At 35.5% G+C, this 14256-nt stretch overlaps 1 protein-coding gene across 4 annotated transcripts in view; it reads left to right on the forward strand.

Moving 5' to 3' along the window:
- The first annotated feature begins 421 nt into the window (after window positions 1–421).
- The window catches only part of MCMDC2 (minichromosome maintenance domain containing 2), a 45142-nt gene continuing 31307 nt past the window's right edge, over window positions 422–14256 (forward strand). For 2 of the 4 annotated variants that reach the window (XR_006961108.1, XM_047074000.1), the window contains exons 1-7: window positions 3675–3978; window positions 4049–4108; window positions 6302–6497; window positions 7138–7260; window positions 7380–7484; window positions 10239–10364; window positions 13228–13465. Coding sequence is in view for 3 of the 4 variants with exons in the window: in XM_047074000.1 (XP_046929956.1) it covers window positions 3739–3978; window positions 4049–4108; window positions 6302–6497; window positions 7138–7260; window positions 7380–7484; window positions 10239–10364; window positions 13228–13465 (1088 nt within the window). In the remaining variant the exon portion in view is untranslated. Of the gene's footprint in view, window positions 3979–4048; window positions 4109–6301; window positions 6498–7137; window positions 7261–7379; window positions 7485–10238; window positions 10365–13227; window positions 13466–14256 lie in introns of all 4 variants that reach the window. The other 2 variants (XM_047074003.1, XM_047074002.1) reach the window with 2 other exon arrangements.

The following is a 14256-nucleotide window of genomic DNA, read 5'->3' on the forward strand; positions in this document are numbered from 1 at the left end:
AAAGAAATCTTAAATGGTTGGATAAACCAAATGCCATATATACATACAATGGAATATTATTCCATCTTGCAAAGTTAGGAAATGCTACAACATAGATGAACCTTGAAGACATTTTGCTAAGTGAAATAAGCCAGTCACAAAAAGTTAAGGACCTCACTTATATGAGGTTCCTACTAGAGTAGTCAAATTCATAGACACAGAAGGTAGAATGGAGGTTGTCAAGATCTGATAGAAGGTGGTAGGTGTGGTGGGGTGGGTAAAGGGAGTTACTATTTTATGGGTACAGAGTTTCATTTTATTTTATGTTGTGTATATTTTACCAAAATTAAAAAAAAAAATCTGGGGCACCTGGGTGGCTCAGTCAGTTAAGCGTCCAACTCTTGATTTCAGCTCGGGTCATGATCTAACAGTTAGTGAGTTCGAGCCCTGATTGGACTGTGTGCTGACAGCACAGAGTTGGCTTGCGATTCTTTCTCCCTCTGCCCCTCCCCCACTTGAGGGCGCTTATGCCAGGAGGCAATACACTTTCTCTTTCATAATAAATAAATATTTAAAAACCTGTTTAAATAAATAGAAATCCTATACCCGTTAGCCGTCAGTCTCCATTTCCCCTCAAGTCTAAGCAAACACTAATGTACTTTCTGTACAGATTTGCCTATTCTAGACATTTCATACAAACGGAATCATACAATACTTGGCCTTTTATTTCTGGCTTGCTTTGCTTTGCATAGTGTTTTCAAGGCTCATCCATGTTGCAGCATGTATTAGTACACCATTCCTTTTAAAGGTCAAATAACATTCCATTATAGGGATATACCACGTTTTATTTATCCATTTATCACTTGTTTCCACTTTTGGGCTATTATGAGTAATACCATGAACATTTTATGTGTTAGTCTTCATGTGAACATATGTTTTAAAACCCCTCATTATACGTGGCAGGGACTTGTTTGATCATATAGTAATCCCACCTTTGAGGTAGTCCCAGAATGTTTTCCAAATTGATGACACCATTTTGCATTCCCAGCAGGAGAGTTCTCAGTAAACAAACAAACAACCAACCATGGACACCCTTGGTTGTGTTCAAAACCTTGGTTGTTGTTAAAACAAGAACTAGCAAAAGTTTGTTATCTTTCTCCCTCTTTTTTGCCTTGCACCGAGGGATACATGGTGATTTAATTAAAGGAGGTGGAGGATGACTCGATAATCACCCTGGCTAAGCGTTGCGGGGGCTTGGGGTGGGGGGGGCGGTCCCGGGCGGTCCCAGCAGCCCTCGCGCAACTAACGTCAGAGAGGTGAGCGCATGCGCGTGAGGATCACGTTGTGTGTTTGTCCTCAGGTGGCGCTCGCCTGGTGCAGCTCGCTCGGTGCGTGAGGAGAGGGTTCTATGTGCTGCTGGGCAGGGGTTCCTCTCACTGGAGGCTGCTGATGTGGGTGAGAGAGGTCGTGGATCCCAGGGTGTGAGGCCAGATTCGCTTTTATCTGCTTTGTGAGGTGTTTTTCTGCTGACGCCGCAGGGGGAGAAGACCTGACCTCCTTTGCCTATTCTAAGTGAACTAAACCTTGAGTTCTTTGGAGTATGAGAACATTTGTAGAATTTTATCCCCGTTCGTTTATTTAATGCTTTTTCACTGGCTTCCATGTCGTGTCTCTACTTTTCCTTTCCAAAAAGTGCATCCACTCCCAGGACTTCTGCTTTACACAGGTGATACCCAGAGGTTTGTCGCTAGCTTTTTTTTTTTTTCCCCCTAAGCTGTTAAAAGTCCAGGCCCTGATTTACGTGGTCCTAGTGCTTATATATATCTGGGTGGCCTAAGAAGCCATCAGAATTAGAGCATCTCACATGAACTTTGCATTACCATTTTCCTGCTCTTTTTCGGGGTCCCGTATTTCCGTTAGAGCAGCATCATCCACACCCATTTTGAAAACTCACAGGCTGGTCGCCATGAAATCTTTAAAAGTCTAGAATACATCTGCTCCAGTTCATTTCATTCCTAATGCCCTAGATTGGGCCGTACATCTCTTAGGACTATATCAGTAGCTAGAAACTGATTATCATCTCTTCCTCTATCCAACCCATATTCCACAATAGCAGTAGGCATTGATTACCAACACAAAAATCTGACCATATTTTTCCCTGTTAAAAACTTTGATGGATTTTTTTTTTTTTGCCTGTGTAATCATAACGGACTTCAAACAGTTATAATCTGATTGAGACTCACCCAACCGTTTCATTATCAATGGACTCTCTTCATTCAGCCCCAGAAACCTTATGTTCAGATGAAGCACAGATGAAATGTTCTGAACACAACATATACTTTAAGATCATTGTATTTATGGCCACTGAGAAACTCTGAACTTTTCCCCCTATATAATAGCAAAAGGACAGTCTCAATTACTTTACTTTGGTAAGTGGCCTGAGTTCCAAGTAGTAGGGGTATGGATTCAGTAGTGTAGGTCTATTAATTAGGGTACCAGGGGTTTACCCCTGTCTTTGGAAAAGTCCTCCTGTCTTCACCTCTCCTCCAATTAAATCTTTATCAAATGCCACCTTTAAAGTAGAATTCATTGTTTTTTCCCTATGACCCACTGTATTAAATCAAAATGTCCTATACCAATAGAAAACATTATGACCCCTACACAAGGACGATGCTGTTTTAGGAACTATTTAATACATCATGTTTCTTTTGTACTCCTTAGTACATTAATATTTCTTTTATAGCAAGTTTATAGTAAGTTTTTTACATGTCCATCATCCCTTTCTTTACTTTCTGAACAATAGGAATCATATTTTACTCATCTTTGTAGCCCCAGTGCCTATGACAGTCTAGTATCTAATAAATACTAAATGCCCAATAAATATTTGATGATGAATAGATGTGATGGTCATCTGACTTCTCCAAATTGGCATCTCCTTGATGGCATGATCCAATCCTGAATCATTTTATCCCTAGTACCTAATACAATTATTGATATATACTGTTCCAATTGCTGATTGCTATCTTTAAATGAATTTTCCAAATTCCATTCTCATTACCAAGGTTTAATATTTTATGTTGGTTACTGATAAAAGATTTAAGGCCAGAAGAGGTCTTATCATCTAGTACAACCCTTTCATTTCCTGCAGATGAAGATACTGAGCCAAGATAGCCCAGGTGATTGCCCCATACAACTAGGAAATGCTAGATCTAGGACTAAGTTTTCAGATTTTTTAGTTTAACTACTCTTTACTTAGGTTGAATTTTTGTAACAACTTTTACCACTTTCATTTTTTAAACACCCCCTGCAAGGGGACATCATCTAATATTTATTTCAACAACCATTTTTTGGGAGCACCTACTCTGTAAAGAGACAGTTGAGGTTCCTGTTCTTAAGTTTGAAATCTTGTGGAGAATCTCATAACCTACTGTTGATAAAAAATATTATTGAGAGCAAAACTTTGTTTTCTTTTGCGTAGGAATTTTAAGTTGGCAATTTTACCTTATTTCATTTCACTCTCAGTTTTAAGTATAACAGTGTGTAAGATTTTATTAGAGATCGTGAGGTGTAAATTCTGATTTATTTTATCTCTAGGTATTCTCATTTTTTCTGTGTGTTTCACCATCGGTACTCTTTACCAGCAGTTGTTTAATCAATTTGTAATAGAGAAGACTCAGTAGGAGAAAATGTCAAATCTAAAAATGAAAGAGGCCGCCCTTATCTATCTTGACAGAAGTGGAGGCCTCCAAAAGTTTATAGATGATTGCAAGTTCTACAATGGTATGTTCAGCAAAGGTGACTGTATATTTTAGAAACTTTAAAATTCCTATGTGCAGCTATTCTCATTTTTATGTTTGTATTTTTACAGATTCAAAACAAAGTTATGCAGTCTATCGATTCAGTATTTTAATAAATCCCTCTGATATTGTTGAATTGGATGCTGAACTTGGAAATTACATTTTACACCAGCCACTAAAAGCTGCTCAAGTTTTTCAATCTGTAAGTTAAAGAAAGAAATAATTTTATGCCACATGGCATTTTTGGTAACTTTGTTTGTTTGAAATTACAGGTCTGTTTTATTGCTGTTAAGACTCTTTCACTAATTGGACAATTACAGACTGAAGCTCAAGTAAGTTTTCGTTAAATTTAACAAAGAAAACCAAGGTAAAATAGTTTGAATGTTACTTGTAAATAAATATTTTATATTCAATTTTGTTTATTCATATTTTATTTATTATTTTTAAATAATAAACAATATTTTGTTTATTTTAAAAAGTACTACATTTCTTTCAGATTCAATAGACCATCTTAAATACACATCTTTATTTCCTGTATTATCACTTATAACATTAAATATTTTTATAATAAAACATTTCAAACATACCCTAAAATAAAGAGAGTAATACTGTAAACCTCCATATTATCTGTCAGTCAGATCTAATAGTTTGTAATATATTGCCATACCTGCATCATCTTTTCCCCAAAATATTTTAAAGCAAATCCCAGACATCCTTATGTCCCACCTACATACTTTACTATCAACCTCTAAAAATTGTGGACATTTTTCTTATATAACCGCAATGTCACTATGACCCTTTACAAAATAACAATGATTTTTTGGTATCATCTAATATCCAGTCTATATTTAAATTTACCCAATTGGGCTCTCAAGAGTGTCTCACAATTTATTTGTTCAAATCAGGATCAAAACAAGGTCTACACATTATAATTGGTTTTTATATCTTATTAAATCCTTTTTCATCTAGAGCAATTTCCTCCCCCTTCCTTCTTATACCATTGGAATTTTGAAAAACCTAGATAATTGTCCTGTACAATGTCTCATAATCTGGATTTGTCTGATTATGTTTTGTGGAATTTAAAAAAAATTTTTTAATGTTTATTTTTGAGAGACAGAGACAGAGACAGAGCATGAGGCGGGGAGAGGCAGAGAAAGAGGCACACACACAGAATCCGAAGTAGGCTCCAGGCTCTGAGCTGTCAGTACAGAGCCTAACGCAGGGCTCAAACTCACAAGCCATGAGATCATGACCTTAGCGAAAGTCGAATGCTCAACTGACCAATCCACCTAGGTGCCCCATGTTCTTGTGTCATTTAACTTACTCTCCCGTACCCCATTTTTCTGGAAAAAGGGAATTTGCTCTTAAAACTTGCTTAAATTCAGATTCAACTCATTTTGACAAGAATACATCATATTTAGTGCCATGTATTTCATATTGTGTTACATTAGGAGAAATACACTCTCTGTTGTCCACTTTTAGTAATCCCACAATTGATTAGTAGGTTTGGGTGATGTCAGTCTGATCTCTTCAGTATACAGTCTCCCATCAACTTCTACCTAATAGTTTTTGCAGCCACTGATGACCATTGCCTAGAATCCATTATTTTATTAAAGTTGCAAAATTGTGATTTTTTTCTAATTTTAGCAACCTTTCTGAACTTATTAACTGAAATTATTCTATAACAGAAGTTTTCTCTCATCAACTATTTGGTCACCCTGAAATATACTTTGTACCAGAAAGGCAGAATAAATGGTTGGTTCTTTCCATTTATAAATTTTCAGAGAATAATGAGTTGAAATCATTATTTTGTGAGCCTCTAATGATGACCAGTAATTTTTTGGGTTTTGTTTTTTATTTTTTTATTATGAAAAATTCATGAATTTAAAATATATCTGACATCTGATATATTAATATATCTGATGTGTTTAATATATTTAAAATATATCTGATATATTTCAATGAATCTTTGTCATTCCTTTTGATGTTTATTTTATCCTACCTTTGGTCACTGGGAGTCCCTTAAAGCTGGCTTTTATGTCCTTTTGACAGATCCCATGTTTTAGTTTTTTGTAATTCCCTTGGTTTCTGGCACAAGGAGATACAGCAGGTCCATCTGGTATATTTTCCACCCCAGACCTGGAGTCAGCCATTTCTCTTAAGCAGCTTAGGTTCCTTTTGGTGAGAAATTGTATTTAAGAGATCACAATCTGGGCACTAGAAGAGTTCATTACTATTGGGTTGTCATTCTTTTACAGGTCTTTTCGATGGATATAGTCAGGAAATGTGTGGTTTTAAATAAAAATAATGAGTTCATAATGATATTTCCAATTAAAATGTAAGATTTAAGGGTTTTGCATCTTTAATTTTATATTTAAATCTTTTTTCTTATGCTTACATTTTGTTTCCTAATAACACTAACAAATCATTTATTTGATTTACTCCACAAATATGCTTATTATAATGTAATGCAAGTGCAATTAGATCTGCAATTTTATTAATACCATTTTTTACATTCTTATTAGATTAATATAGTGCTGAAGTTAACACATTTACCTCCTCTGCGAAGTTATAGTCTTGATCTTTGTGAATTTCCACTTGATTATGCATCTCAAAGATTTTATATGATGCAAGGTATTGTGATTGCAATGACAACTGTAACCAAGTACACACAAGGTGCAAGATTTCTTTGTTCAGATGAAGCATGCCCTCTGTCGAAAGGTAGATATAAAAATGTAAAATCAAAATACCAAGCAATTATTGTTTAATCCTAAATCAGGTTTATCATTAGTTATGAAACATTCATAGAGTAGAAAGAATGGAATAAAACTTGTTGTCTTATGTTTGTACGTTTATTTTGCATGATCTTGAAGTACATTCTCTCTTCCCCTCTTTTTTCCCACAGTTTAACAGTGCTCTTGGATTACTGAAGTACTTGTTTTCACACATTGTTTCATGACTGTTTGGTCATGCTGTTTCCTCTCCATGTAGTGTCCTCTCTCAGACCTTTGCCTTAACTTCAGTTCAGTCCTTCTCAGGACATCTTTTCCATTCATCTCCACTTATCATTGGGTTGGATGCCATTCTCTCTTCTCTCTGGACAGTCCAAATGAAAACCACATATTGAAATTATCTGTTTCTTATTGCTGCCTTTTGAAACTGTGTGTTTATGTATCCATATCACCAGTGCCTTAACACAGTACCTGCCAAGAAAGAGCCATGCAATAAATGTTAATTGAACTTCTCAGGAACCCATGTGCAAAATTGAGTTAATTATGCTTTGAATTAGATTAATTGTAAAGGATTGAAAATGGATAGCTAAATCTAAAAGTAAATTTAGCTTTCCTTTGTTTACTTTTAGGATTTGAGTATATAAGAGTGCATGTGCCTGGTGCTACTGAATCTGCAACAGTAAGAAATGACTTTTTGTGTAATCTGTGTTCATCTTCACTTCAAGAAGACAGAAAATTTAGAGTACTTGGTGGTAAAAATGCATTTACATTTTGCAATTATAAGTTTTAAAAGTGTTTTATATCTTAATGTGGAAATTAAATAGAATGTGTATTCAAATACCTAATTCTTTTTTTTGCTATTTGCCTTAAGATAAACAGATAGTTGAAATAATCACAGCAAAGGCACTTCATGCTTTTAAAGGATACTCCAATAACCAGCCATTTAGGTTTCAATCTCTTACAATTTTTCTAAGGGGTAAGTAAGTTTTGTGTGATCTAAAAGCAAATTGCTAAAAAATGTAAGACTATTGTTTATGACTATTGTTTATGTTTATTATATTTATGTTTGTTTATGACTATTTTATGTTTATGACTATTGTTTATGAGTTATAAATTGGTACTTCTATAGCTTAAGAATCATAGGTCTTTTTGAGAGTGTTTTAAAGAGTTATATTTTGCTAATATATTAATTATTCATTGATTCATACATTATTTACTTAAAAAGATATTAGCACCTTCTATGTCCCAGGCACTGTGCTAAGTCTCAGGGACACAATTACTTATGGTAAAGACCTCCCATTATTCTATGTTGTGTCTTATGTAAATATTGGGGTTCTTTTAGAATGTAAACTTCATGAAGGACATAGTTTTTTGTTTTTTGTTATTTTTTTTTTACTGCACATAGTAAAAACTTAATAAATATTTGTTTAAAAATGAATGAGGGTGCCTGGGTGGCTCAGTCAGTTAAGCATCTGACTTCGACTCAGATCATGATCTTATAGTTTGTGAGTTTGAGCCCCACTTTGGCTCAGCATTGACATTGTGGAGCCTGCTTCAGATTCTTTCTCTACCCCTCCCTCTCTCTCTCTTTCAAAAATAAATAAATAAACTTAAAAATAATGAATAAGCAGTGACATATGATTAATTGTTGAGAACTTCATGAGTAGAGACCTGTGAGTAGACTGAGTCTGCCATGGAGAAAATCATCAGTGTCAGTCACCCAGGAAAGAGATGGCTCTTCACTGAAAAGCCAGAACAAGTGAAAATGAGGGTGAGGCTCAGCCTCCTTTCTTGGGTTGAAATTTGAGGAATTAAACTGTTTGGAAAGAGAGAGCTTAGATGTCAACCGTGTATAGGAAACTCAAGATTTAGGAAAGTAGAGACTCAAACAAGAACTCTTTCCAGCATGGCCTGACAAGGATGAAGCAGGTATGTAAGCCCAGATGATAATGGTTCATTTTTATATAGCAGTTACTGTGTGCCAGGCACTGTTACATATTTTAACTCATTTAGTTGTAACCCTATCAAGTAAGTTCTATTGTTATCTCACTTTTACAATTTGGAAACTGAGGCACAGAGAAGTTACTTGTCCAAAGTCATATAGCTAGTACATGGCAGAGCCATGATTCAAATTCAGGCCTTCCAGCTTCAAAGTCTATGCTTTTATCTACTTAATTCTGTTAAATACCATATACAGACCATACAGTGTATAAATATAAGTGGCTATCCAACTTATATTTTAGTAGAAAACCCTTTCTTTAGATAAACTCTTTCATGGAACCTAAGTGAATTTTTAGAGATTAAATTAATAACAACAGGCCTTTTGGGGTTGATATTAGAAGAAATACCAAGACTTCCTGATCTCCTTGCTTTTCTCATGACCTTTCCTTGACCTCAGGATACATCTACCAAACTCTGTGATTCCATGGAACAGTTGAAAAATTGTTTGCTTTTATTTTCCCCTTGTAATTCATTCTGTATCCTTCAGTTAGTTGGTTTTGTTTTTGTTTTTGTTTTTTTGGGTTGGTTGTTTGGTTTGGTTTGGTTGGTTGGTTGTATTGTTTGGTTGGTTTGCAGTTTTTATTTTCCCAATTTTCAAGCCTGATTCTTCCCTTCCAGTCTACAGGGTACACCAATATGCTCTCTGAAACTCCCCCCCGCCCCCACCAAAAGGGTAGAGAGAGTAACAGAGAGAGGAGAAAAAAAATGATGGAGAAGATCAATGTTTGATCTTCTTCACAGAAAGAAGCTAATCCTGTTCCTCCTTATAAGTCCTTTTTTTCATAGCTTTATAACCACCCAACTTCCGTTTAATGGAGGATCAAGATTTTTAGTGTATGTTTGTAAGATAAATTTTGAATTTGTGCAAAAGCATTGCACAATCTGTAGGTATGAGAAGGGAAACCTAGCATAGTGCAAGGAGATAAGCAGACCTAGATGTGAATTTCAGTTCTGCTACTTACCATTTAGTAAATGCCTTCTGCAAATCACTTAATTTCTCAGTTTCTTTTTTTTTTTTTTAATTTTTTTTTTCAACGTTTATTTATTTTTGGGATAGAGAGAGACAGAGCATGAACGGGGGAGGGGCAAAGAGAGAGGGAGACACAGAATCGGAAGCAGGCTCCAGGCTCTGGGCCATCATCAGCCCAGAGCCCGACGCGGGGCTCAAACTCACGGACCGCGAGATCGTGACCTGGCTGAAGTCGGACGCTTAACCGACTGCGCCACCCAGGCGCCCCTCTCAGTTTCTTTATATACAAAGTGGAATAATAATATGTAACATTTTATAATTAGATGATGTATGTAACATACCTTGCCTATATCATAGACGGTGAAATAAGCCTTTTAAAATTATTTTCTTCCCAAATTAAATTATTACTTATAAGATCATTTTTATTAACATTTCTTGTCATTTACTGCAAAGATATTTCATCTTAAATAGAATGATCTTGTTTTTCCTTTCATTGTATTATAGGAGACTATCTAATTGCTATGTCTCATGCTTCTTGAAGTTAATTCATCATTGCCTATAAATATCAAAATTTATTAGCAATAAAATTGCCTCAATTTACATTATTAGTGCCACTCTATATAGATATTATACTAAACAAAAGTAAATACAACTAACTCAACTACTGAATTGTTACTAGTTCTAGATCATTGAACCATTTGATCACGTACAAGTTTCATTTAGTGAATACATACTTTCTTTTGTGTTTAATAATTTTAGATGAATCTGTGAGTAAAATGAATATAGGAAATGAGTATAAAATTATTGGAATTCCAACCTGTGTAAGAACTTCACAAACTGCTGTCTGTATAGAGGCAAACAGTATCATTTCTTGTAATCCAGAAGGTAAGGAAATTATTAGTATCATATTTAAAACATAATTAAATTTAAGTCCTTGTGTTCAGGAAATAAGTATTTTTTTCAGGAAATAAGTATTGTTGGGCACTCTTTTACGCTCTAGAGATATAGCTGTAATCAGGACAATCAAGGTTCCTTCTCTTAATCATATGGTAGATAGTGAATAAACCTATAAACTAATCAATAAGATGATTACAGATAATAAAGTCTATGAAAGAAAGAAAATGTGATAATGTAGACCCTTGCCCAGAGGAAGGATTCCTTTTTTTGCCTAAACTTTATTTTTATTTTTTTCATGATTAGCAATGAGAAAATTGTGTCCAGATGTCAGGAGTTTGAGATTCACCAAAAGGTTTTTCACCCCACCTTTTATTTTCTAGCTAAGGCAATGTTAAGTAACTTGTTGTCTGAGAAAAAGAACCCAATAAAATAGCATCCTATTCCTCATCTGAGTTCTGAACCAATCAAGAAACAAGACAAAAGAGAAAGGCAGATGGGGGCCAAAATATCACCTTTATTACTAGTAATTTCCTTTAACAACTCCAACACAAATAAGCATCAAGTAAAAGAGGAGAGCAGACCTACTCTTTTAACTTGGCATATAAATATTTAAATGTTCAGGAAGGACTGGTTAAATCTTGAATAGATTTAGATTTTAGATTTTAGATTTTAGATTTTAGATTTATTTATTTATTTATTTATTTATTTATTTATTTATTTATTTAGGAATCACTAGATAATCGTCTGCAATAATAGAGGCCCAAGTTGAGTTAAACGCAAGTAGATTCTAGGGGCACCTGATGGCTCAATCAGTTAAGCATGAACTCTCAATTTTGGCTCAGGTAATGATCTCATGGTTGTGAGATCTGGCCCCTCAGTCTCTGCACTGGGCATGGAACCTGCTTAAGGTTCTCTGTCCTTTTCTCTCTGCCCTTCCCCTGCTCACACTCATGCATGTGTGTGTGCCCTCCCCTCTCTCTCAAGGAAAATAAGTAAGTAAGTAAGTAAGTAAATAAATAAATAAATAAATAAATAAATAAAATCTGTTTGGGGCACCTGGTGGCTCATTTGGTTGAGCATCCAACTCAGGGTTTTGCCTCAGGCCGTGATCCCAGGGTCATAGGATCTAACCCAGCACCGGGCTCTGTGGTGATAGCACGGAGCCTGATTGGGATTCTCTATCCCCCTCTGCCTGTCTCACTCATTTGTGTTCTCTTTCCCTCTTTAAGATAAAAAAATAGTGGAGCCTGGGTGGCTCAGTCAGTTAACTGTTCAACATTGATTTTGGCTCAGGTCATGATCCACAGTTCGTGAGATCAAGCCCCAAGTCAGGCTCTGTACTGACAGCAAGGAACCTGCTTGGGATTCTCTCTTTCCTTCTTTCTCTGCCTCTCTCCTGCTCATGTGCATGCTTGCCCTCTCTGTCAAAATAAATAAATAAATATCTAAATAAATAAATAAAAATTTAAAAAATAAAAAATAAATGCAATTAGATTCTAGATACCTCTGCTTGTCTTGAAGAGAAAAGCTTCTTAGAAGAATAAAAATATTGAACAAAGAAAGCACTAATGGACAATAGATATTTTAGTGACATTTAAAATATTTTCTTCTGTGAAGTATTCCCAGATTTATTGATTTGGTAGGAGAACAGGACTTATATGTAGGTGAGAAAGTGTGCTTTCTCATGTTGCATTCCAGAAGTAGGCAGATTTAACCACCCAAATGTGGCAATAGCTACACTAAGGTAGGCTTCCCTCGGTCCATGGCCATGGATGCATAGAAGAAATCATTGCTCTATGATGGCAGCCCAAGAGTTAGGAGAAAGGAACTGGCTTATGCATGCATAGCAATTCTTCTCAATGATCAAGTGGATTAAAAGGCTCATTTCAGGAGCTGGACAGAGTAAGGGAGTAGAAAAGATCTAGAATGTTACAGTATAGTACAGTGCAGTGCTTTCAAAGTAGTGGAGAATAAATCTTCCCTTTTATTTGTGTATTTTTATTTGTTTTGAGAGAGGGAGTGAGCAGGGGAAGGCAGAGAAGAGAGAGAGAGAGAGAGAAAGAGAGAGAGAAAGAGAATATCCCATGCAGGCTTTGCATTGCCAGCATGGAGCCTGATACGGGGCTTAAACTCTGCAAACTGTGAGATCATGACCTGAGCCAAAACCAAGAGTTGGATACTTAATCAACTGAGCCACCCAGGCACCCTAAATCTTCCCTTTTTTTTTTTTTAACGTTTTTTTTTTTTTTTTATTTATTTTGAGACAGAGAGAGACAGAGCATGAACGGGGGAGGGTCAGAGAGAGAGGGAGACACAGAATCTGAAACAGGCTCCAGGCTCTGAGCAGTCAGCACAGAGCCCGACGCGGGGCTCGAACTCACATACCGCGAGATCGTGACCTGAGGCGAAGTCGGACGCTTAACCGACTGAGCCACCCAGGCGCCCCTAAATCTTCCCTTTTAACAACAACATTCAAAAATTTCCCCTTCTGCTGGTTAGCCCTCACTAAAGATGATATTATTTCAAACATATAGAAGCAAACACTGCAATACAGGTGCCCCATGATCTGGCTTGGTTTACATAGGTCTTAAAAGGAGAAGAATGAGGGATTTGCTTGTACCCCACAGCCAATTTATGTGGACACATGGGGTAACTGTTTCATTTTATTACATTCCCTGAGATAAAATTGAGAGACCAGAGTGACCTTTAATCATAATTTAATATTATAAGAATTTGAATATGGCATCGCTAGAAGAGCTACAATTTGGTAATATTTTTGATAAATGGGATTAGATATCTATAATGTCATTTTCTTATTTTAAAACCCTTTTTAATATATGTTTACTTTCAGTTCCTTCAGGAATAAGCGACAATTTTAGGTATCTCCTCTCTTTGACTTCCAGCTCATGCTGGAAATTTACAGCGATACTTGCCAATATCTTTGCATCACAAATTGTTCCTCCTGGGACTTACAATTTGCTCAAGCTATGTTTGCTGATGAGTCTAGTACAGACAAGTGACCGTAACAAGGAACTGAAAGATTGCCTGGATATTTTAATCATGACAAGTGATACTCTACTTGTAGACAGGTAAAATATGTGACATGAATGTTTTCAAATTATAAATTGGTCACACATTTATTTGCATAAATCCTTTCCATGAGCATTATTATAAGACAAATGTTTAGAATTATCTGGGCAGTATAAATATTTAAATAAACTTTTATTAATGGAGTTCAAAACTTTAAACACAGGAATTAATAAATTGGATATTTGCTTTCAATATTTTGAGGATTTAACCACTCAAAAGTTTCAACCAATTTTCCCACTCACACCTTTACAAATAAATATATCCTTCACAGACTTCCTTTTCCTTTTCCTCAATTCCCTAACTCCACATTCCGCTTTTGTACTTTATTTTCATTTCAAAGTAATCTCCCCCCACCCCAACCAAGAACCAACAAACCATTGTCTTATTTTTCTACAAGATTCCATTCAATAATACTGATTCACTGTGCCAAAATAAGGCTGTGGAAAGTACCAAAATTACTGTTCTGGGACTATCACCCTAACTTTGGAATAAGCTTCTACTCAGCATTTTGGGGCTCCCCACTAGCAAGTACCATTTTTAAAGTTACTTACATGTTCAAAAAGCTAGGAATAAGCTTCTTGTATTAATACCTTGGATGCATTTGTAAAGCAAAAACAAATTTATAGAATTTAAAATTTAAAAAATGCAAATTAGGTTTGTTGGACAGATGATGTTTTGCTAAAATTTAATTTTAGCAAATTAATTAAATTTCAATGTAAATGTGGTACTAATTGCTACAGATTGCACTAATTTAATCCTCCACTGATGAGCATGAGAGTATTTCTTTCCT

The sequence above is a fragment of the Lynx rufus genome, unplaced genomic scaffold (genome assembly GCF_022079265.1).
Source record: "Lynx rufus isolate CCGP_SWC_20201006 ecotype Redwood Valley unplaced genomic scaffold, mLynRuf1.p SCAF_12, whole genome shotgun sequence".
NCBI lineage: Eukaryota > Metazoa > Chordata > Mammalia > Carnivora > Felidae > Lynx > Lynx rufus.